The sequence below is a fragment of the Chaetodon trifascialis genome, chromosome 19 (assembly GCF_039877785.1).
Source record: "Chaetodon trifascialis isolate fChaTrf1 chromosome 19, fChaTrf1.hap1, whole genome shotgun sequence".
Taxonomy (NCBI): Eukaryota; Metazoa; Chordata; class Actinopteri; order Chaetodontiformes; family Chaetodontidae; genus Chaetodon; species Chaetodon trifascialis.
In genome coordinates this window covers 21883209-21906988 of record NC_092074.1, presented here as the reverse complement: position 1 = coordinate 21906988, position 23780 = coordinate 21883209, and the positions used below count along the sequence as shown (strand labels likewise).

At 45.3% G+C, this 23780-nt stretch overlaps 3 protein-coding genes and 5 non-coding genes across 8 annotated transcripts; 6 read left to right on the top strand and 2 right to left on the bottom strand.

Moving 5' to 3' along the window:
• Window positions 1-7599: 7599 nt before the first annotated feature.
• Window positions 7600-11570, bottom strand: rnaseh1 (ribonuclease H1). Its single transcript, XM_070987242.1, has 8 exons — window positions 11025-11570; window positions 10676-10800; window positions 10209-10388; window positions 9982-10081; window positions 9770-9824; window positions 8859-8943; window positions 8587-8711; window positions 7600-7890 (listed from the first exon to the last, which is right to left on the bottom strand). Exons 1-8 carry the CDS (start codon window positions 11150-11152, stop codon window positions 7774-7776), a joined length of 915 nt encoding a protein of 304 aa, XP_070843343.1. The 5' UTR covers window positions 11153-11570; the 3' UTR covers window positions 7600-7773.
• A 74-nt stretch (window positions 11571-11644) lies between these two features.
• On the top strand, window positions 11645-18024 carry rps7 (ribosomal protein S7). The gene is made up of 7 exons (XM_070987256.1): window positions 11645-11683; window positions 12927-13012; window positions 13536-13607; window positions 14302-14445; window positions 15607-15671; window positions 16539-16689; window positions 17915-18024. Exons 2-7 carry the CDS (start codon window positions 12938-12940, stop codon window positions 17990-17992), a joined length of 585 nt encoding a protein of 194 aa, XP_070843357.1. The 5' UTR covers window positions 11645-11683; window positions 12927-12937; the 3' UTR covers window positions 17993-18024.
• On the top strand, window positions 12307-12524 carry LOC139348230 (small nucleolar RNA SNORA73 family). Its single transcript, XR_011603380.1, has one exon. It is a non-coding gene; the product is annotated as a small nucleolar RNA SNORA73 family (small nucleolar RNA).
• Window positions 13746-13963, top strand: LOC139348233 (small nucleolar RNA SNORA73 family). Its single transcript, XR_011603383.1, has one exon. It is a non-coding gene; the product is annotated as a small nucleolar RNA SNORA73 family (small nucleolar RNA).
• Window positions 15113-15330, top strand: LOC139348234 (small nucleolar RNA SNORA73 family). The gene has a single exon (XR_011603384.1). It is a non-coding gene; the product is annotated as a small nucleolar RNA SNORA73 family (small nucleolar RNA).
• On the top strand, window positions 15960-16177 carry LOC139348232 (small nucleolar RNA SNORA73 family). The gene has a single exon (XR_011603382.1). It is a non-coding gene; the product is annotated as a small nucleolar RNA SNORA73 family (small nucleolar RNA).
• On the top strand, window positions 16826-17043 carry LOC139348235 (small nucleolar RNA SNORA73 family). The gene has a single exon (XR_011603385.1). It is a non-coding gene; the product is annotated as a small nucleolar RNA SNORA73 family (small nucleolar RNA).
• A 1083-nt stretch (window positions 18025-19107) lies between the features above and the next one.
• ipcef1 (interaction protein for cytohesin exchange factors 1) lies at window positions 19108-23040 on the bottom strand. The gene is made up of 9 exons (XM_070988105.1): window positions 22997-23040; window positions 21854-22025; window positions 21618-21691; window positions 21316-21387; window positions 20602-20657; window positions 20396-20487; window positions 20098-20314; window positions 19720-19892; window positions 19108-19489 (listed from the first exon to the last, which is right to left on the bottom strand). Exons 1-9 carry the CDS (start codon window positions 23035-23037, stop codon window positions 19322-19324), a joined length of 1065 nt encoding a protein of 354 aa, XP_070844206.1. The 5' UTR covers window positions 23038-23040; the 3' UTR covers window positions 19108-19321.
• Window positions 23041-23780: the final 740 nt, after the last annotated feature.

Below are 23780 nucleotides of genomic sequence, written 5' to 3'. Positions count from 1 at the left end.
TTTACAGACATTTATCTTTGGTTTTAAGGCACCGCTTCAAACCGCTTTTCACAGGGCTGAGAAGGTGAAAAAATCCAGTAAAAACAGCTTAAAATTAAAAAATAAATCAAAAAATTTGATGAGCAGATACCACTGCAGTATAAAGGCTGTATCTCACCTGGTGCACCTGAAGCTTCCAAACCCTCCTCCTGGATTGGTCTAAATTATTAGTGATTTCAAATGCTTTGAAAAATATAAATCCTAATTTTACCTGGAAAATGGAAGCTTGGCTGCGTCAGATACAGACAGAAATACAGACTTTTTGCATTCTGTCCTTTAAATGCTCTTCAGCACAGCAGAAACCGACTGACTTCAGGTCAGCGGTAGCCGACCTTCAGCGTGTTCTTGGTTCAAACTCTTACATTTACTTCAGCACAAAATTAGGCCGAGACAAGCTACAACTGTTTATGAGGTCAGCAGCTCAGCACTCTGCCACAGAGTTCTTCTACGGTCGCTAAATAACAACAACATGCTGTTTGTCACGGCTGAACTGACAACGGCGCCCTCTGCCACCTGTGAGAGGAGCTGCACTGCTGCTGATTCAGTCGCTTTGAGGATTCATCCATGAACTGAACACCTCTAATGAACACCGCCTCTCATCGCCTTCATCCGAACCATCAGCTGCTTTGGTCTGCTGTAAATGTAGTCTTTGCGAAATGTCTGGTTCCTCCCTGCAGCGGCTTCTTGTTTCAGACCTTAAATAAACCCTAAACACAGCCTGCACACCGTGAACACGCTGAGGGAGTGAATTCATCCATCATCCTGTTGAGCTTTCAGGTGATATTAGACGCAAAGCAAAGCAGGAAATCAAACAACATCTCATAGCTGGAAGCATCTGCGTTTCTGTTCATATATGGAGAATATGAGGGAGCCGGCTTGCAGCCATACTGCCTCAGATAATGAATGCACACGCACGCACACACACACGCGCAGCTGAACACTGATGCAGACTGACAGACACACAGACAAACAGATGCACGCTCTCTCTCCTCTGGAGCTCCATCTGTGTAATGACATCTCACGCTTGGTTAGGACTCTGCTGCATAATTAGGGCTCTGGCAGCTGATGGATGGCACTGCAGCACCTCCACCCTGCCGACCTTGGCCTCACCTCGGCCGGGATGAGGTCTGCGTGGGTCTAAACTGTACCTGAACCAGAAAAGGAGCTGGACCACAGACAGGATGCCGAGCCTCACTGTTTGCTCTGATGCCTTTAGATGGTTTTTTCATTGCAGACAGCAGGAAAAAGAGATGGAGCTAATAAAAGTAATGGTGGTTTTATTCTATTCAGGTGTGCCATTGAGCCACACCAGCAGTGGAATGTAACTGAGTACACTTACTCCAGTACTGTGCTTAAGTACAAATCTGAGGTACTTGTACTTTGAGTATTTCCATTGGATGCAACTTTATGCTGCTACAGAGGCAAATATTGTACTTTTTATTCCTACTCACTACATTGTCTGACAGGTTTAGTTACTAGTTACTTCTTAGATTACAGTTTTACATCCTCTTCCTGTCCTGTGAAAACCATGTATCTCCAGCTGAAGTGTTTCTTTATGTCTGGAGAAAATTCTCCTCCTTCTCCTCCGATCAGCTGAAAATGCATCGTCACAAAGCTGAAAACAGGCTGTTTTTCTGAGCTCGTCAAGCTTTTTGGAGATGCGTGGTTCTCACAGGACGGCCATGCTGCAGACAGATGATGATCTTACAGAATATGATGCATTGCTGTAGATTAAAGTGGCCAACAGGATATGAAGGAGTTCAATGAGCTCAAACATCTAGAGCATTAAAATGCAGCAAACTTGTGAATGCAGCAGGAACATGAATCCACAAACAGCAGATAGAAAAACACTGACGGGAACACTTTAGTGTACTAGAAAATCTCCGTACTCATTATGGCCGTCCCCGGGAAATAAAAGAACAACAGACCTGATCTCAAACAGGAAGACAACACCATGATGATGAGGACTTGTTTGAGTCTTCCCACCCATTCATCCCTCTGTCACCTCAGCGTATTAATGGGCGACTCTTGAAGTGCAGACAAATAAGATCATTCAGATCTGAGATAAGTGCAGGTTTCACCAGTGGCTTGTTTGCTGCAGAGCATGAAAGGGGAGATGTGCTGGTGCCTGTGACTGATGTAAGAAGATGAACGACGCGTGCACCGGGCGATTTGTAGGTTTTAACACAGTGAACGATGTGGTTAATGTTTGCACGTGTTCTTATTTATGTGTTGTTTCTGTAATGTTTGATACAGCAGTTTAATCCATGAGAAGTAACCTTCAGCTTAACAAACATCTGTATTACATCTGTGAAACTGCTGGTCTCAAATAGAAGCCTGGGTCTCGCTTTAGCCGTCCATCAGCCTTTTTCACAGCAGCCATGTTTTCTTGTGATAGGAGGAAAAGCACAGGTGTCAGTAACATGAATGATGGTTCTGCTCTGTTCAAGTGTCCCAGCATGCACAACACCAGGACTGATTAACTGAACTCATTAATGTCATTATGTCTGTGCTTTTTCTTATTTATGCAAAAATGCTGAAAGCCCTATTTTTTCAGTAAATCCTTGAAGGTTTCGTCGGGTTAAATTGTTAGACTGTAGTTTCCTGTCATCATTACAAGATAAGGAGGCAATATTAGATTTTTTTAATTAGTTTTTTATTTTTTGGCCACTAAGTCCCATGAAAAGACCTAAATCAACAATCTCTTCATGTCTTCCCTCGTCTGTCTGCGGCTCTCAGCACCGAGCCCACTGGTTCCTCGCGAAGACGTAAATCTTTAAAAACACCTCACAAATAAAACGCTTCATTTTTAAAAAGGTTCAGTAATTTCCAAAACAGCTCTCACTGTGGTTTTTATCAAACAAACAGCAGGAAATAGCGCATTAGTCAGGGACTATTTTCAGCGGCGGATTAACCCACATTCGGTGCTCTGGTGTGTATTTATGGCAGCAGGACGGTGTGTGTGGGACTGAGTCAAAACAAACTAGAGTGTGTGTGTTCATGGTAATGAGGGAACATGTCAGCCAGTGCAGCTGTGTGACTCACTGATGTGTTTTTAATAGTTTTTGAACAACAGTGGAGCTCCACAGCACAGAAGAAGAAGATCTACCAGGCTCTGCTGCGACTCACAGCACTTGCTAGTCGATGCGCTCATTGAAGGTTTTGGTCTTTTCATGGGATTTTTTGATAATAACCAAAAATACAGAACATCAGCAGACTTTTCTTTGCGTAAGGAGCCACGTGTTTCACAGGATGGAGACTCACTCTGTAATTAAACTCACCCGGAGTTAAAACTTCCTGCAAACTGTCTCCTTGTTTGCAGGCAAATCCTATGAATAGTCAATAAGTTCAATGTATTTCCATAATACTTTCATGCCAGTATATGATTTTTTTTTTTTTTTAATCAGAGTAGGCGTCATCATATCCAAATGTTGGAAATCTCATTTTGAAGTGAAACTTTAGAAACGCAGAGACGGCTGCAGGGGGCAGAGCACGCCGAACTTTTGACGAGGGCACAGATTGACTCATAGGTTTTTGTCCACGGGGACAATCAGCGGGGAGACGAGATAATGAAGCCCCGGACGACAGGAACCTGCCATGCTGCTCATAGCTGATACACCGATCGGTTAGTACAAAGAAAAAATTGATCAAGATCCATCACAGAGACTGACTGAGGCCGGCGGTGCGTTCACTGACACAAGCCCAAAACCCGGCCAAACGCAGTCTTTGTATGTTTTGTGTTTACAAGCACTGTTCTGCTCAACAGTGCTTAAAGGGTCATTACAAAAAACAAAGGTTTTCCCATGTTTTGGTGTTATGTGCCAAGATTTTGAAACAGATTTCAGCATAATTGACTGAAGTAAGAAAGAAAACTAGGAAAGAGTCTAATTTAAATCTGCTGCTTTCTTGATGAGCACAAAGTTGGCATGTTTTTTATTCTCTCTGACCTCTTCTACTTTCTGATTCCACTAATTAAAACATCTTCAGCCTGAGAGGAGAGGCTAAGCCGTTGCTGTGGTGTTCGGTTTTGTGAAAAGTTCATGGGTTCACTCGGGTCCAAATGGGAACGACGATCCTTACGTAACAAACCAAAGAGTTCTCTGAGGCTGTGCCCTCCTCTAGAAAACCACAGCCGTCACCAAAATCACCAAAACCCTTGAGAAACCCTGTTTTTCCTCATCATATCAAATGTCACGCTGGTAGCGGAGGAGGTGGGGAGCCGGTTTCACAGCCAGATGCAGACAGCTGTCATGGAAACAGACACCGCTTCGTTCATCTCGCCATCTTTGACTCCTCCTGCACCCCCTCCATCGATGCAGCGCTGAGCCGCACTTCTGTTTGATGCCGGATCAGACAGGAAGCGACGTGTAAACACCGCCACCAGACTGGATGAAGAGATGACGATAAGTGCTGGAGGAGAGCGGGAGCAGAGTCCGAGAGCAGCGTGGTCAACGGCAGATCAGAGCTCTGGTCATTGAAAGCAAACCGACTCAAGGTTTCACTTTCCAGCAATCAGCTGATGTTCCATCCAGGGCGGCTTTCAGTGCGTGTGAGACGCACATCTAAACAAAGACGTTCTTCAAGGGTTCTTCCCTGTTCCCTCTGCTCTTTGGACATGATGTCACGATCACATGATCTCTGCAGCTCAGATATTAACTGACTCGGACATGAGTCAGGTAAATCTGAACAATCGAACACGACATCAGCAACTGCACACATGACCTCAAAAATGACCGACTTGGCCTCACCACCGAAATTCCAGGCCTGATCTAAGCAACTTGAACATTACCTGCGGTGGACCTGTGGTCAGACAGGTGCGTCACACACCTACCTGACCTCAGGAACCAACATATAAGCTCATGAGCCTGGACAGGACCTTGGCAGGACCACAGCGGCTAAAATACCGCCTCAACGACCAAACATGACCACGACTCCGATGAAACTTCCCGGGACTCAACTTGGACTTGGACTTAAGCGACTTGGCTACAACGCCGGCGTAGTCTGGGCTTGTTTTCTGTCGAGCAGCTGCATGAAGTTTTCTTTCTTCCCCATCAGAACTGCGAGCACTTTAGCGAACATCCCCCGCTCGGTGTCAGACGGACTGTGGTGTCAGAGAGTTCTTCAACCCCGGCAGAACATTGCAGTTTATTTTAGACACTGTCGGTCTAAAAATTGACAAACCCTCTTACTGAAGTGTGAGCAGGATGTTTCTAATGTCTGGTTTGTTAAGTTTCTTTACAGTTAGCTCGGTCTTCTTCCCCTCCAGCAGGGCAGCGGTGGACCAATGCCAGAGCTCGGTCTGCTGAGGAGAAATGTGTGCGTTGAGGAGGAGTGCTAACGAGGCTCAGCCAGCTAGGAGGTGAAGCTGCTGCGGGGCGACCTTTGACCTCCAAGAGGCGCTCTCTCTCAGACAAGGTTGCCTCTGGCGGGGTCGTGGCGCCCCACGCTCGCCGCGAGGCAGCAGTCGGGGTCAGAACGAGGAACTCCGAGCCTCCGTCCTGCCGTTTCCAACATCGACACCGACCAATCGACCGGCCGCAGGAGGACGGAGGAGGAAGAAGGGAGCAGGGGAGGAGGGGTGAGTCTCTAATTTCTCCTTCTCTCTGTTTCCATCAGCAGAAACAATTTATTTTTTACGAACACGAACAGAAGGTCTGCCAGAGGGAAGACAAGAAGCAGCGGTGGAAGAAATACTCAGATACTTCACTAAAGTACAGCAACAAGGTAAAAATACTCCATTACAAGTTAAAGTCCTGCACTCAAAAGTTTGTCGGTGTAGTTTTACATACAGTATATGCACTGTACTACAGGATCATTATGACTGATGCACCGACGTGTGCGTAGTTTTTTAGTGTTGTAGTGAGTTTTGATTGAGCAAATTTTAACTACGTGATGTCATTTTATCTTCAAAAGTCACAATATCTTGAATGTATTTCTGTGTATAAATGTCTTAAAACAAGTGAAAATATTCTTTTTGTACTGTCAGATTTTTAAGACTTTTTTAAGACTTTAAGACCGACTGAAAGCCTAAAAAACGTTTTTATTTCATGAACTAAGCAATGCATTATATTCTAGAAACGGATGTTTTATATTTAACTTCTTATACTGTAAAGTTCCAAGTAAATATAGCTGCTAAGTACATCAAGTAGTGTAAAAAGTACAGTTTTACCTTTGAAATGTAGTGAAAAAGAAATATAAAGTAGAATGAAATATAAATATTCAAACAAGTACCTTGAAATTGTACTTACATACACCTGAATAAATGTACTTCCATCCCTGACTGGAAGTTAAGAGAAGAGGAGGGAGACAGAGGGGTGAGGAAGAGGAAGATGAACAGAAGAGGTGTTGGTGAGGAAGGAAAGAAAAGGGAAAGGAGGGAGAGGCTGATCTATATTTAACACACATGTACTGCAGTATCTCCACCAGAACGTGAAGTAAAGTTTGGATGGCGATGGAGCCGTTGGCGGATCAATGAGCTGAAGCTCGGCGGGAAACATGGCGACCAAAGCTGAGCTTAAAGATTTAGATCCATCAGCTGGACGCGACACGGTCATGTTAAACTGGGTTTATTTCAGATTTAAATGTTCTATAACTTAACTGTGAAGTGTTCGATTTCGCAGCTTTTTGTCGTTCGTTTCTTTGTTTGTGCAATGTTAATGTTGTTGTTGTTGTTGTTGTTGTTTCGGTCTTTCAGCTTGTCTGCTTTTTGTGTGTCGCCAGCTGGTGTTGAATGAACATGATTCTGTCTGTTAATGTGCTGTGAGATTGGATCTCAGAGAGAAAACCCTTTGTTTGGTGACGCTAAAGGGGATCCTAATAAATAAAATGAAACGCTTTGTTTACACTGGGAGGCTCGGGTTTCATTCGACCCAGTAGGAGATGATGGGAGGCCTGCTTTGAGCCAATCTGTCAGATTCAACTGTGATTTCTGCAATTAGTCGCTATTCATGACGAGAATGTTTTGGAATGAAATGTGGCCATTTTCAGTCTGAATTCCTGATCAGTTCAGGTCCATGTCGTTGAATGGAACAATGGTGACTGGTTTACTGCTCGTCAAAGTGGGAGCAGATACATCCCAGTTTAATTCTGTAAAAGAAAAACTGGATCTTAGATGTGGATTTGAGCCACTTTCAGTCTCAACAGTGTCACTGTAATAAACTTAATCCCAAAGCAATGATGTGTATGAAACGACTGTCAATCTGTATATGATCAGATCCTTAAATAAACCCTAAATCCTGTTGGCCTGTTTTCTTTGTCTTGGCTCTAACGGTGACCTGGAGCTCCTCCTGCTGGACGGTTACCTCCATTACAACTAGACTCAATCAGTTCTGCTGTATTTCTCTTTTGAGCAAACTAAAAGCAGCATGTGTTTACCTTCACTCCCACATCACGCCTCCTTCCTTCCTAGACTGCTCTCTTGCCTCCTTGCCCACTTCCTCCACCTTCCTCCTCTCTGTTCCTCTCTGTACTCTTCCTCACCTCGGTCAAAGCTGATTCTCTCATCCTTCTCTCTCTCATCCCTACTCTCCTCAGCGCTGTCACAAAGTAGAAAACAGGTGGTTGAAGCAGAAACTTTTATTTAGAACAGGAACAAAGTTAAAACATTTTACAGAAATAAAGCTAATACACTGACTCGGCCCTCTGAGTGCTGCTGAGAGACACAAACCTCTGTAACAAGACAGCCAACAGGCTGCTGAGCCAGAGTCCAAATGAGAAGTCCTGCAGCAGACCTCTTTAATCATAGTCGTCTTCGTCTTCATGCTGCTCCTCTAAAGGCTTCACTGCTCCTTGTCTCGACAGTCTGTCGGCCTCCTCGTTGCCTCTGTAGCCGGCGTGACCTGGAATATGCATCTGGGGGGAGATGAGGAAGTGGAGGAGCGAGAGAGAGAGAGAGAGAGAGAGAGAGAGAGAGAGAGAGAGAGAGAGAGAGAGAGAGAGAGAGAGAAACTTCTGTCTGATCTGACCTTTCAAACGGGCGCGTCCTGTTCATTATGAATGTAATGCTCCTCTAGTGCCCCTTGTGGCCATTTCTAAGTGCTGTGACATTGATGTGCCTTTCCATGAGGGAGCTCGACAAAGTCACAGCCTCACAGCAGAGGGCGCTAGACCACAATAACTAAAGAGGACTGGGAGACCGCTGGCACACACTCACTCAGCAGTAAGTCTAAAGAAATATAAAAGAGTGAAACAACACATCACTCCCACAGTGTCAGCGCTCGCGTCATCAGAGCTCATCTGACAATACTGTCTTTTAAAAGGAAATCCAGAATACTTAAGAATAAGAGTTTTGGCTGCCAAAATGTAGAAATTTGTGATATTATGAGCTTATGTAGAGGAAATTCAGCCAGTGACGGTCACGTAATGCAAAAGTTACAAAGCAGGTAAATATACCTCACCGGCTTCCCGGGCAATTAAATACCCAAATGATTCATTTTAAGTAATGTGGAATAACTGAATGATTTTACTTTTCAGTAACATGTGCCGACACCTCAGCAGGTCTGGAATGAGTTCAGGGTGAAGGGGCTCGTGGTGCAGGCTGATATTTACCCAGACCACCTCCAGCTCTGCATTCAGTCTGTCCAGCTTCACAAAGTCTTCTTTGTTGATAACGTGACCTCCAGATTTCAGCCTCCAGTTATTCAGCTTCCAGTTCTTCACCCAGCTGGTCACACCTGCAGCAAACACACCGCAGGGCTTCAAACCCAACTCTCCAGGTGAAACTCAAAACCCCGGACCTGTCACACGTTGGAGCCGAGCGTGACTGATCAGCTGCACTCAGGAAGTCTGGCTCCTTACGCTTCATCTTTTCTGTGACTCACCGTTGATCGTAAACTTGCTGTCTGTGTAAAGAACCAGCTTCTTTATGCTGTGCTGTTTGGCTTGTTCCAGCGCTTTGCAGGCTGCCTGGTTCAGACAGAAAAACACAAGACGGTCACATGGTTACAGCCACGAACACACTGCTGCGTCTGTGTTGGTGCATCACAGATAACTGTTTCCAAAGATTCTGTGTTTTTAAAAAAGACCCATGAAAGACTTTACTGATGCCAAATTTTGCAGACTCATAGTGACTTTAATCTGTGAAGAGGAACAACATTATAAAGATCTCACATAATGATAACACACCGTTGTCGAACATTCAGCTTTGTGTTGGTTTAATTTTGTACTACTTTCGTAATACATCTAAACACCACTTTCACTTTGTGCAGAGCTTCATACACAGAGTTAAGAACGATGGCGAAGATGAGGAGTATTCCTCTCTGCAGGTCAGTATGACCGCTGAGTGTAAAGTGAGTTTGGTTCATGTTGAACAGGACCTCTCTAAACAGAAGAGTGCAGCAGCTCATGATAAAGTTAAAGTAAGTTTGTTCAAGTTTAGGATGAAGGGAAGCATCAGACTGGCTTTGTGTTCTGTTGGCAATAAAAACTACATCTACATCTACTTTAAAATGTAAAATTTAAACCTTTATAGATTCAAATTTGGGCCAGAAATTATTTGAAACATCAACAGAAGGACCTGCAGGCACACAAGAAAATATGTCATCTATGTGTTTTCTACTGTGGACGCATTATCTCTGTCAGAATGGAGGAGCTGCACTTAAGTCCTGAGGTTAAGTCTGAATAAGAATAAAGGTTGCTGTTGGTAATGTAAAATAATTCCTGCTTACTGCAGAGGTGAACATTATGGCTGGAATCTGGCTCTTAGGACTGAAACACGTGTGATGAGAGGTACCTGTATTTCTGCACGCTGATTGGTTTGCCGTCCCTGCAGCCGCTCTGCAACATTTCTGCAGGTAAGCAGTGAAAATGTGGCAAATGAGTAGATTTATTATGGATATTTCTCACGTGTGCAGTTCGAAAGTAAAATAACTGTCTACTGTGTGTGTGTGTGTGTGTGTGTGTGTGTGTGTGTGTGTGTGTGTGTGTGTGTGTGTGTTTTCTCACAGTGGGTGGTTGTCGCCCCAGTACACGCCGATGCCGGCTCGGGCCCTGTGCTTTCCATTACCTGAGCAGCAGCCGTCGGTGTAAACGACCACAGCGTCGCCTGACAGAGGAAGAAGACTTTTACACCTTTTGCACTGTAAGCGTTAACCAGCAGACTGAGACAAACCTCCACATCACATAAGGTATGTCACATTTAGCTCACGCCCACAGACGTTTAATCGTCTTACCCATGTACGTGAAGCCGTCTGTGCTCTCTGAAGACGAACTTTCTGACTGTTTGGCTCGTTTGGGATGGGATTCCGCCTTCTCGTCTGAGTGACATCTCTTCTTGCCAATAGGGATGTACTCCAGAGGCTCCGGGCCTTGTTTGGGAAGTGAAGTGACAGCCTGCTCCACCTTCTGAGCCACTGAAAGACAAAAGCACAAACTATATTATTCATGTGTTTGAATGGAGGTGTTTAGACCTGATCCAGAACTGTACACTACATTTCAAGGTCTGCAGGGCTATCTCGATATTTCAGTCACCAAGAACTACAAACTCTCCATATGGTAGAAAATCTTGGCGACCTATAAGCTAAAAAATGACATGAAGTGAAACACAAAACAGATATCCGTGCAGGGCCGTGAAGAGCCAAGAAGCTGTGTTTGGGGGTCATACAGAAGAAAAGCATCATGTTGGTCTGGACCAGAGTACCTTCGTTCCTCTCTGGCGGTGCCGAAAGCTCGACTCCTCTGATGAACGCCCAGGCGTCTTTCTCTGATGCAAACTTCTTGAAGGAAGCCGATGGAAATTTGTCCACCTGGTTCTTACATTCGTCCCTAAATTAAAATCAAAAACAGATGATCTACCATTTGTTCAAGAAACCTCAACAGGAAACAGGAAATAGGGTGTTTTGATAGGGTCAAGGAACATTAAATCACCAGAAAGCTGAATAGAATTTGGCATGTACCTCTTGTCATTAGAGGAAATGCACTTTGATGAGGCAGTAACTTTGGTTTTCTTTCAAACACATCTGCTGCCATTAAGACGTAAACAGTCTTACCATGATGTGTACACTCCTGGTTTGAATCCTTTCCTTACTGCGTAGAAGAACTTGCCCTTCGCCATGTCGTCGACGGCGCTGCAAACGGTCCTGCGTGCTACTCTGAAAAAGCCAGTCAGCCTAAACATCACTGGCTGCCAAGAAACTGCCGTGAAACGGAACTGGCCGACATCGCGACGTTAACTCAAACACCGTAACATATCATTAAATCTGACTGGCTCGATGTGTTTTGTTAAGAAACTGCAAACTTGTGTCGCACAGAATACGCACATAGACAGTAAAAGGTGACAAAACTAGCTAGTACTGTTATTAGCTAGCCTAGCTAGATAGTATGCTAGCACTGAAGAACAAAATTAACTTATACGCCAAAAAAGTATGACAGGACAACCTCTCCGGTAGTCTTATAAACCCGGAATTAAGCGTTTCTTTCAAATTTGCAATGTGCAGCAGACGAAGAAATGTTAACGGGACCCAAGACTAATGTTGACAACCGTTCCCATGCACGGCTCACTTCCGTCCGTGCTCTCAAAATCTCGCGGTGCTCTTATCACACCCAGCGTGGCTCCGACACCTCTCGCGGTAGCAACAAGGCTCGCCCCCATTGGATTAATACAACTCTCGCGATGTTCCGGTCTCTTCCTTGGCCGTCGTTGACAGAGGTTAGTCGTGCTATTTTTCACTGGATTGATTTTTCTGCTCTAAAATGTGCTTTAATGTTGTTTTATTTTTGCGTTTGCCCACCGTAAAGCACATTAAGTGTGTGATACCTTAGATTATGTGGTTTGGAGCGGCGGATGGCTTTTTTACATCACGAATTCAACCGTAGTAGAGAAGCTCAGGCGTATGGGTACTTGTAACGGAGTAGTTAGCAGGCCGTGCATGTGTTCACATAGCTAGCTACAGCAGCAACTGTAGAGGCTGATGGGCTGAACACACGAAGCCCTGCGTGAGTCGTTTTATGTGAAATAAAAGAAGTTACTCCTGTTGACCAAATGTAACTGCTCAGCGAAGCTAGGGATAAAGACAGCCGGCTAAGTTAGATTAGCTAGCTAGCTAGTTAGCTAACCTTCCCTCTAACCTAGCTCTATCTTATTCTAGCTAATGTATAGTTTGTATTTTATGAGTCTTTTTTTGTTCCCTTTTGTGTTTAAATCATTTGTCCAGCACTTTCCTAAATGGCTCTCCATGTGGGACAACCCGCTGTGCTGTAACCTTCCCAACCTGCTGTGTTCAGTGTCATTAGCATTCATTTTGAAAACCGATTTGAGAAGCTGTCTTAGATCCGACGAGGACATCCAGCGAGTTGCTCTCCTGGCTCTGTCCTGGTGGCGTATGGGAGCGTAGCTCTGAGCCGAGACGTACAGTCCCGTTCCACACCGTCGGACAGAAAGCTCTGTCCCCGGCTGCTGGCCGGTGAGGACGGGCGTCCTGCATATTCCTACATCTTCCCAGAGTCCTTTGGGGCCGTTACTGGGAAGCTAAACCATGCAGTGCACATTTGATATCAGGGCTTGATTGAAATCGCTGTTTTATTATGTATTTTTAGCTGTGTTGACGTTTTTCTCCATCTGTCAAAGCTTAGTTTAGTTGTCAACAGCTAAATGAACTTTTTGTCTCTTCCACAGTAGCTGGTAGATCCTGAAATCACTTCCCTCAAACCTAGCTCCAGCTTGTTCTAGCTAATGTATAGTTTGAATTTCATGAGTCTTGTTTTGTGCTTAAATCGTTTGTCCGACGCTTTGCTATAATGACTCTCCATGTGGGACAGCCCGCTGCTCCTGGTTAGCGTTGAGCTGCTATGTCGGTACATAATAGAAAGCAGGGGCTCATCCAGGATTCGTGTTAACCAAGTGTGTAAGAGACTGGTGTGTGTAACCCGCATGTTTTTATTTCTCTTTGCAGAGACAAAGGCCATGTTCAGTACCAGCGCCAAAATAGTGAAGCCTAATGGCGAAAAGCCAGACGAGTTTGAATCTGGGATCTCCCAGGTAAGAAGAGCAGGTGTCAGAGCATCAGTTCATCTTTATTGTAGGTTTGGTCAAGCTGCATGTGGTGTGTCGAGTGTGATTGCTCATACTGAAATGATCATTGTTCATGTATCAAAGACTTGTATTATCACGATCTGTAAAATTCAAATGTCCAGACGTCACCCTGAAACATAGAATCACATAACCGTCTGCTTCCCTGATGAATGAGGTCTTGTAACATACAACAAAATGTCAGACGTGGTTTGAAGTTGAATATTGGAGGGAAACTATGCCTGTAATGAATTTGTCTTTTGGAGTACAATATTAACACAGTCCACTGGACACATTGACTGACCTCGTCACGGATTTTAAAAGGATTCAGGTTTTGCTTGGTTGCATGTGAATGGAAATATAAACTGAATAGAAACTGCTTTAGACCAAATCTGTCCGTTCTAAACAGTTAAAGTATTGCAGCACGTGTAAATGTGTCTGAGTTGTGCACAAATACAGATGTTCTTCACTGCTTGTCCTCGTCTCCCTGCAGGCTCTGCTCGAGCTGGAGATGAACTCTGACCTGAAGGCTCAGCTGAGAGAGCTGAACATCACTGCAGCAAAGGTAGGAGGCTCACCAGTCTCAGCTGCTCCTTCAGTTCTCCTTTTACATTCATTTCATCAAGAGTTAACCATCTCAACCTGCTGTGTTCAGCGTCATTAACGTTCATTTTGAAACCTGGTTTGAGAAGCTGTCTTAGATCCGACGAGGACATCCAGCGAGTTGCTCTCCTGGCTCTGTCCTGGTGGCGTATGGGAGCGTAGCTCTGAGCCGAGACGTACAGTCCCGTTCCACACCGTCGGACACAAAGCTCTGTCCCCGGCTGCTGGCCGGTGAGGACGGGCGTCCTGCATATTCCTACATCTTCCCAGAGTCCTTTGGGGCTGTTACTGGGAAGCTAAACCATGCAGTGCACATTTGATATGGGGGCTTGGTTGAAATCGCTGTTTTTATTATATATTTTTAGCTGTGTTGACGTTTTTCTGCTTCTATCGAAGCTAAGTTTAATTGTCAACAGCTAAATGAACTTTTTGTCCCTTCCACAGTAGCTGGTAGACCCTGAAATCACCTAACATTCTTCACTTTACTGACCAACTATACATGTAGGACTCTGAAACGATGGTGGGTTTCTCACGCAGGAGGCTGACTCGAGTGGACTCTGTGTCTGTAGTCGTAGTAGTTGTTTGTGTCAGTGGGGATGTTGTGCAGCTTGTTTTCTTCCAGTTATCTTCAGTCTGGTTTTTGTTTTGTTCTTTAGGAAATCGAAGTCGGTGGCAGCAGAAAAGCCATCATCATCTTCGTTCCTGTACCTCAGCTGAAGTCCTTCCAGAAGATTCAGGTGCGTCTGGTGAGGGAGCTGGAGAAGAAGTTCAGCGGAAAGCACGTGGTCTTCATCGCACAGGTGAGGATGATGATGGATACTGCGGGGGGGGGGTCCTGCCCATCTGCATGCTTTTTGTGGACCTTCCTGGGGGTGTGCTGTGACCAGACAGAGGACTGTGTCTGTAGTGGAGCTTTTGGTCTGCTGTTAACGACAGTTTCACATCATCGGGACAGTTCAGGTTTGTTAGAGTTGCGCAACATTTCATAAAATCAGAGCTGTCTGGATTGGTGCCTGATGCGAGTGGGGGTCCTGCTGTCAATGGCACGATGCGCTCATTACTGACTAAAAATTCTGCATATTCAGTTTATGTAATTTTCCAGCTGAACAGTCTGAGAAATTTGTCACTCTTCATACTAAAAAAACAATTGAGTTATCCGTAATGATCTGAAATGCATCGTGCTGAAGCCTAAACCTTCTGAAAAGACAACATTTGTGGAAATTTTATGGAGTGTCACAGCAGGCACGAGTCGGGTTTGATGTTTTCTTCCAAGATAAACAGACCTCTGCCTCAACCTGCTACGAGAAGGATGAATGAGTTTGATATGAAACGCTGAAATGTTCAGAGAGCTTCAGAGTTTTGTGGGACCCGTCAGGATTGCATGCAGGAGTTTTTACCGGAGGCGTCGCTTACTGCAGGATCCGGGGAGTCAATGTCAAATTTGTCTTCTGTGTCTTGACTGTCTGATCGACGAGGACATCCAGCGAGTTGCTCTCCTGGCTCTGTCCTGGTGGCGTATGGGAGCGTAGCTCTGAGCCGAGACGTACAGTCCCGTTCCACACCGTCGGACATAAAGCTCTGTCCCCGGCTGCTGGCCGGTGAGGACGGGCGTCCTGCATATTCCTACATCTTCCCAGAGTCCTTTGGGGCCGTTACTGGGAAGCTAAACCATGCAGTGCACATTTGATATGGGGGCTTGACTGAAATGTGTGTTTAAATTGTTTAAAACTGCAACAAAATGTTCACTTGATACATCTGTGAGCAGTTTTTAATGTACAAAGAAGCAACTTTTTGACACTGATGCTGTGGAGTGACATGAATATCTGCAGGTTACATCCAGGTTTGACCCCAAATATCAGTCTGACCCTCATTGATTTGCTTTGTGATCTTTGTTTTTGTGAAGCTGTTTGAATGTTTGTGAATCTTTGATTGGATTTTAATGAGACGATGTTGATTTTCAGAGGAGAATTCTGCCCAAACCCACCAGGAAAAGCCGCACGAAGAATAAGCAGAAGCGTCCCAGGAGGTGAGTAGAAAGTCAGTTTAACGTCACGCAGGCTGAGATTTCTGACAGTGGTCAGGAGTTTGTTTGGGATGTTGGTCAGGAAGTATTAACATAGAGCAGTGAATTTATTTTAACAATCATTAGTCAAGAAAAAAGGACTTTCACTTTAATTTAAGTTACTTTTATTCTAAAATCCCTCTGGTTCCGTCTTGATGAATGGGACTATTTGTTGGTTTTATTGGTTTTATGTCTGTTACTGAATCTGACATTCGTGATGTCGATAACGTGAAGTAAAACGCTGGTTTCTGATCGACGAGGACATCCAGCGAGTTGCTCTCCTGGCTCTGTCCTGGTGGCGTATGGGAGCGTAGCTCTGAGCCGAGACGTACAGTCCCGTTCCACACCGTCGGACACAAAGCTCTGTCCCCGGCTTTCAGCTGGCGAGGACGGGCGTCCTGCATATTCCTACATCTTCCCAGAGTCCTTTGGGGCCGTTACTGGGAAGCTAAACCATGCAGTGCACAAAGCTCATGTTTGTATAATTGTTTGTTTATGAGCGTCAGAAATCTGTGAATGACTTGAATCCAGTGTTTGACTCATTTTGCTGCCGCTGATTGTTGGGTCTATAAAATGTCTCAAACTGGAGACGGTCCTGTTTTCTCAAGCCTTACGTCTTCAAATGTCATCCAATCAGCAAAACCCAGAGACAGAGGACAGAACAAGAGAATATTTGGAGTTTAGTTCTTGATTGATCGGTGTTCACAGATTTATTTCACCTTCATCATCGATTGGCTTGTTTCTGCTGTAGTTCTGTCAGCACACACTCCTCTGCTCAGTGTCTGCGTGGATGTTTGGTATTAATGTGGCGTCTTTTGATTCGTCCCTCAGCCGTACTCTGACTTCAGTCCACGACGCCATCTTGGAGGACCTGGTGTTCCCCAGCGAGATTGTGGGTAAGAGGATCAGAGTCAAGATGGACAGCAGCAGGCTCATCAAGGTCCACCTGGACAAGGCCCAGCAGAACAACGTGGAACACAAAGTGAGTTCATACAAACATGCGCATCGATGTCGGGACGCTCAGATAACGGGTTCACGGCGGCAGCAGTTGGCCTGCCGTTTCTGTCCTCAGACCTTGAACCATGATAACAACACAGGCCTCACCTGTGCTGTCAGGTCCGACGAGGACATCCAGCGAGTTGCTCTCCTGGCTCTGTCCTGGTGGCGTATGGGAGCGTAGCTCTGAGCCGAGACGTACAGTCCCGTTCCACGCCGTCGGACAGAAAGCTCTGTCCCCGGCTGCTGGCCGGTGAGGACGGGCGTCCTGCATATTCCTACATCTTCCCAGAGTCCTTTGGGGCCGTTACTGGGAAGCTAAACCATGCAGTGCACACACGCGTTCACCTCAGTGACGATCTTCATCTCACTGCTGGTGACTTGAAAAAGATGTTAAAGTGAACTGAGCTTTTTCTGATGCCTCCAAAGATCAGGCTCTGTTTACGGTCAGAGGTGATGCTTTGCGTTTTTGTCCTTCCTGTTTACATACGTGAGGCGCAGAACATTAGCAGCACCTCAGAGTAATGTAGTTCAGTACAACACGTTTGACTATGACCTGTGCTGACCCGTCGGTGAGTTCATGATGGAATTTGTGACATGAGCTTTTTGAAGATGGAGGTTATGACAGGTGTACCTAATAAAATGGCAAAGAGTGCAGATAACTGTTTGTGTTCATCAGTCCAACAGAAGTAATCAATGAATTGTCATTTATGAAGTAGAAAATAGGACTTTTGCTGCTTTTTATCTCTTCTAATGTTAAAGTGTTGCCTTTATTCATCACAGTAGAAATTGTTTTCTAAAGCTGTTCACACAGGACCCGTCTAACCTGGGTGCATCTGTAATGATTGCGGCTGTCTGATTTCTCATGAAAATAAAAACGCCGCCACAAGTTTTCTGCCACATATTACCACAGATGGCTGAACATGTCTGAAAGGTTGTCGAACCTACGAAGCCACAGAGCCTCTGTGTGTTAATGCAGCTGCTGGAGGAGACGCTCAGCCTCTGAAGCGCTGATGCTGTGCAGAGCTTTGACATCATAAAGTCTGTAAACTGGAGGAAACAGACTCTGAGCTCCCCTGATGGTACTGGTCCTGTGTCGGCGGGGCTGGAAAATAAGCCGCTGTCGTATTTCTTATGAGTGCTCGTTGAACCCTGTTCATGCAGGTGGACGACGCGACGTCTCAGCTGACGTTTTTCCTCTTGTCTTTCAGGTGGAAACCTTCTCTGGTGTCTACAAGAAGCTCACAGGCAAAGACGTCGTGTTTGAATTCCCAGAATTCCAGCTGTAAATGCAGATGACAAAATAAATTTGTTTACTGTCGTCGGTGGTGCTTTGACTTTTTTCTTTGAGAGTCCTCTTTGAAGAGCGTTTCCTCTTTTGGTGTTTCTCTTTCGTGGACTCTCGGTCTCAGTGTCGTGGTAGCAGCTGCTCTTCATGTCAGTGTTTCTCACACTGGCGCCACCTTTAGGCCAAAACGTGTTTATCCCATGAGGGACAAAGCATGTAGTGATTCCTGCCTCACAGGGCCAGACTTTTTATTTAAACCTAAAGTAAGGAGCTGAACTTTTGATGGTAAACGATCACTTCGTTTCGCATCCACTCACTTTATGTCAGCAGTAAAAATACTGTTAAACCTCAAAACCGAGCATCCTCTCACTTATATTTCATAATCTTGATCTACATCCTGTTCTACTGAAAGCACGAGTTACTGTACAGTGGCAGTAATTATTCTGAGCTCGTCTTCATGCAGGCTGGACTGAACTCTGCGTCTGTCTCTCAGTGGGACGCTTTAAATAGGCCTTGAAATGAGGTTGTTTCTAAATTACGGACTAATACATGATGAGATGCAGTAAAACACATGTTTCATTCTGTTAAGCAGAAAAGCCAGTAATATGTGTGTGGAGATGATAATGTGCGGGACTCACAGTGAACTGGTCAAACCACTTTATGCTCATTCAGAAGTCAGCGAAAACAGAAAAACATCGACTTAAAGAATCTTTTATAACCACACGAAGCAAACGAGGCGACAGACTGGAGGTTTGATCCCTGAGCCGTCCGGCAGTGGTGGAAGAACTTCACGTCTTTTACTCGGAAGTGTAAAAAGTAACGTTACAGTGTGAAAATACATGTAGTCCTGCATTCAAGCTCTTCACTCAAAGTACAAATATACTTAAAACATACTTGTGCAGAATGGCCCATTTCAGAATCATCAGCTGGTAAACATGAAGCTAACGACTTCATCTACTGCGGGGCAGCTTGACCTGGAATAAAACGTCATAATTTAAAATTTGTATTAACATAAATCTGCGAAGTAACTTGTAACTAAAACTCAAGTGTAGTGGAGTACAAAGTACAACATGTCCTCCAAAATGTAGAGGAGTAGAAGCATAAAATGTAAACTAATGAAGTACAAATACCACAAACTTGCACTTAAGTACAGTGCTTGAGTAAATGTACTTCCACCACTGCCATCTGGAGAGCGTTAGAGCACCACTGATTGGTCCCAGTTCACCCAGTGCGCTCCAGCACAGAAAGCTGCTCTCTGCCCACTTATTGCCACACGATGGCGCTGTGCTGTTTCAGTGTTTCTGCTCCTTCATGCTGCATTCGTGTGAGCTCAGGTCTCAGGAGGCCTCAGCTCTGCAGCGCCCCCTGCTGCCTGGTGACGCTGAAGGATCTCCTGCAGCAGGATGCCGTTGGACAGCCTCCACGTCCTGTAGACGGGCGCCGTGAGAGCCGGGTGGGTCGTGATCTGCTCCACCGCCTGCAGCTCCAACTCTTTGGCCTAAAGGTCAGACAGTTTGTACACAGTCGTGACTTTTCCTCTGGCGCCACCATCAGGTTAGGACAATTAGCTTAGCATAAAGGTAGGAAACAGGAGAGCAGCTAGCTTTGCTCTGTAAATGTACAGGATTTCAGGACATTTTTGTCTCCTGGTCTGAATCGTCCTGCAGGATTCGTCCTCTCCTGACTTGTTTTTGGCATCCGGATCATTCCTCTCATTTGCTGACTCACCTTTAACGTGCTGCTGAGGATCCTGAGCAGGTGAAGCTTTTCGTTGACGGCGTCGTTCTGACATCGCCTGACGAACGACGCCCTGAAGTCCCTCCGACTGGACTGTCCGATCGGGGACAGGCTGGCAGCCTTCAGGTGGTTGTAGAGGTGCTCCATCTCGTCGGGGGGCTTCTCTGAAAAGAGGAGGAGGTCGTCACTGAAAAGAGCCGATTCATAACACTGCCGGAGCCACAGTGGACGCTTTAACCAGAGAACCGGTCAAAACCTGACGAGTCATTTTCAAACTCCTCATCTTCAAGCAAACACCTGGAAACAAGCTTGAGTTCCTCTTTAAAGCTGCCGTTGCTGTGCTAACCAGATGTGGTTCCAGGTGTTTACCGTTGACGACGCCGTCTTCTCTTTCTTCTCCGACATGGAGCAGAGGGACAGGGACTCCTCCACCAGCTCCGTCTGGCCCCGGGAGGTCAATCCCGGACCAGCGTTGACCTCCATCTGAGGCCGTTCTTCTTCTTCTGTTCCTACTCAAAGGCGCAGCCTCCGTGGCGTCCTCGCCGTTTTCACAGGCACTGGATGGAGACATGCAGAGAGAGTCGCCCTGCGAGGAGGACAGAAGACCTTTTCAGAACGTCTGGAGGATCTAGATGTCATCGGTTCCTTGTCATGCTTTGTCACTCACACTTTCTGACTCTGGCGTTTCCTGTTCGGGCTCCGGAGAACAGGAAGTCGACACACACTCATCCTCCTGATCGCTGGCCTCGCTGTAGCACTCTGCTCACAGGAAGAGGAAATGTGAAAAAGGTAAGCGGTGGGAAAAATGGAGAGAGGATGGGGACAAAAGAATGGAAGAAGGAAAAGAAAATGGGAAGAGCAACAGGATTGAACCTTCGGTCCCGATCAGCTCACATGGCTCGGCCGCCTCCGACAGTTTACTGATCCACCTGCAAACGGACACGCTGCCTTTAATGCAACATTCGACGTGACGCACAGCAGTGACTCATCGTCTCCACATCAGAGCGCAAAACAAGAAGTGAATGAAAAATGAGATACGATAAGAAGAAGAGGAACCAAATCTATTTTTGTGTGACGACAGCGATCGTTACTTCAAATGATCTCGACGGCTGAAGTTTGCTGCAGATGTTCGTGGTATTTAATGAATTTAACTGAAAGAATATATCATCAGTACTTAAAGTATGTGAAGTAAAAGTACACATGTGGCAGTAAAATCTTCCGTCAGTGTTTAACGTGTTAGCTTAGTGTATTAGCATGCTAAAAATTGCTAATTGGTGCTAAATATGATTGTAACACCATTGGTTTTGCAGCTGTTATAAATGACCTGATGATGGCGCTATAGGGAAAGTTATAACAGTTCATCCTGAGGGAAACACAAACACGTGTACTAAATTTCATTACAGTCCTTCCAAAAGTTATCGAGACATTTCAGTCTGGACCGAAGTGATGGACCGACTGACCAATCGCTGCATTGCTGCAGCCAAACACGCTGCTAGCATGGCCGAAATCATTTTCATTGCAAAAAAAAAAAAAAATACAATGTTTTCATTTCAATAATAAAAATCAAATTTATAATAAAGTACTCACCTGTTCATGTCTGTGAAGCTCTCTGCAGCGATGAAAATGGTCACGACCAGACGATGACTCGCTGTTATGGCACTGAAACACAACACTGAGCGCTCAGTAACACAAAATTAAGATGGATTATTAAACTGTTACCAATAAGAGAAGATCAACAGATGCGATGTTTGTGCTTTAAGACAGCAGGGCACATGCAGGATGCTGACGCAGCTTTATGTAACAGGGTGTGAAGGAGTCAACAGGCAGCAGGTCCAGACCGCCTTCAGTACGTGTCACACAGACTAAGACAGAGTTCAAACATGTCGTACTGCTTCTTCCTGCACTGTTTGGCCTGTTCGATGCTGAAGCCGGACAGGTTGATGAATCCCTCTGCTTTCTCGGCCTGCTGACAGAGAAGGGAAACGAGCTTAACGCCCTGAAATCTGATCACATTCACGCATTGAACCTGTATTTTAGCAGCACACTGATCTCAAGTTCCTGTGTGATCTACAGACTCAGAAACATGTTGCGATCACTTTCAGATTCGCGTCTTGCTGTGACTCACCGTCTTGTTGGCGTACCAGTACAGAGAGCTCTTCTTCAAGACAAACCAGTATCTCTTCCACTTGCTTCCCAGGAAGCTGCGGCTCTCCTTCCTGCGGAGAAGCCAGCCCTGACAGTCCCCCATGCCCAGATCCTTGACCGAAACCCGCCGCCGACTCATGGCTGCAGTCGACCTGCAGGGGGCGGCAGCAGTTTCACAAAATGTAAATTTCTTCATTTTGCTTTCAGACTTTTAAGGTACAACATGTAAGAACTGACCACATGTCAAAGGTCACTCCAAACAAACAGGGGGCAGCATAATATCACCAGTAACTGCTAACTGATACTCATTATACCATTTGCTTTAGCTATCTTTGGCTTTAACTACTAGCTACCATTATCTAGTTAGCTCACTTAGCCATGCAGCTAGCAGCCCCATTAGCTGACTGGATTCTGGCCTTACTGGGAGCTCGGAGCCCCAGTGGGTCGTTGGTGTTTGCCCAGTGGGCAAAAGAACCGAGCTAAGCAGCCTCCCAGTGAAATCAGCAGTTTGATAACAGGGAAAATGGTGACGTGGTGATTTACAGCAGCTTCAACCGGAAGTCTGACTCCAGGGTTGATGAAGACAAGGCCAAACATAGTAGACATACATCTCTCAGCTGAAACTACAGTGAGCTTCACTATCAGACTATCAACTCCTGAGGTACAAAGTGGTATCAGGCAGGACGGGCCGAGGCTAGCCTCTCAAACTGAGGCTCTCCACCCAACACGGGCACGGTCCACTTTTTATTGGGTGACCAGTTTGCAGAGTTAAGTGCTCAACAATGCTACGATGCGTGAGTTCATTTTCCGAATTAAAACAGAAGAAAAGAGCAACGTGCACGCACTCATAGAACTGGAGTTACATCCAGTAAAAGCTGCCTCTGCTGTGCTGGTCTGTTAGCTCAGATGTGTGCCTGTGCTGCAATGAGAGCTTAGAAATGAAGTGGACAGATCTCCAAATGAAGCATTGTCATTATGAAAACAGTTTGTCCTGCTTTAATAAGAGGCTGCTGTGTTTAGATTTCTGCCTCAGTGAAATGTGGTAGCATTGCATTGTGATTTTCATTTACTAGCCACATTAAAGCGACATTTGATATGTACTCAGAGAGAATCGACGTCTTACCTGCTGCAGTCTGGACGTCCAGCAGCCTGGTGTCTTTGCATTAGACTGACGCTCAGCAGAGGAGGAACTAGTTACTCAACGCTGCCTGAGAGACTTTATACATCAACCCACAGACAGACCACAAAGTCAGAATCACACATACATGCATGTACCCACACCATCCTTCCTGTTTCACATGTTCTTCAGGCCTCTTTATTCTATAATCTGCTTCTCAGGGATGTTCTGCTCAGAAATGTTCTCTTTGTTTTCTAGAATATGAAACGTTTCTGTCTATTATTTCTTTATTTGTTTGACATTTTGTCACAGGGGAGATGAAGGGAGACTGCAGCAAACAACACTTTCAGACTTCTGTCTTTTCGCGACACGATGGCCAGAAAATTAACATTTGTCTCTGCGTCGGCCACCATGCAGTTCCATCATGTCCGACTGACTGCTCTGAATATTTTCTCACTGCTTTAGAGCTGAAGCAAAAAAGGCTTTTACTCATGGTCTCATTTTGCACCAGACTTCATTTAAAATGTAAAGTAATTCAGACAGACTGCAAACTGACAGACAAAGAAACAACAGGGACTGCAAAGAGTCCTGAAGAAGGTAAATATGACCTTCATGTGGGAGAAATTTCACTGCAGGCCTGGAGGAGAATACTTCATCTTTGTGCATATTAAACACTTAGTTTGGGAATAAAATACTTGCTATTCAACAAAAAGTGTATTCCTTTACTTACAGTAGTGGACACTGTCCACCAGATGGCGCCATTAGCCACATAACTCCACATTGCATCAGA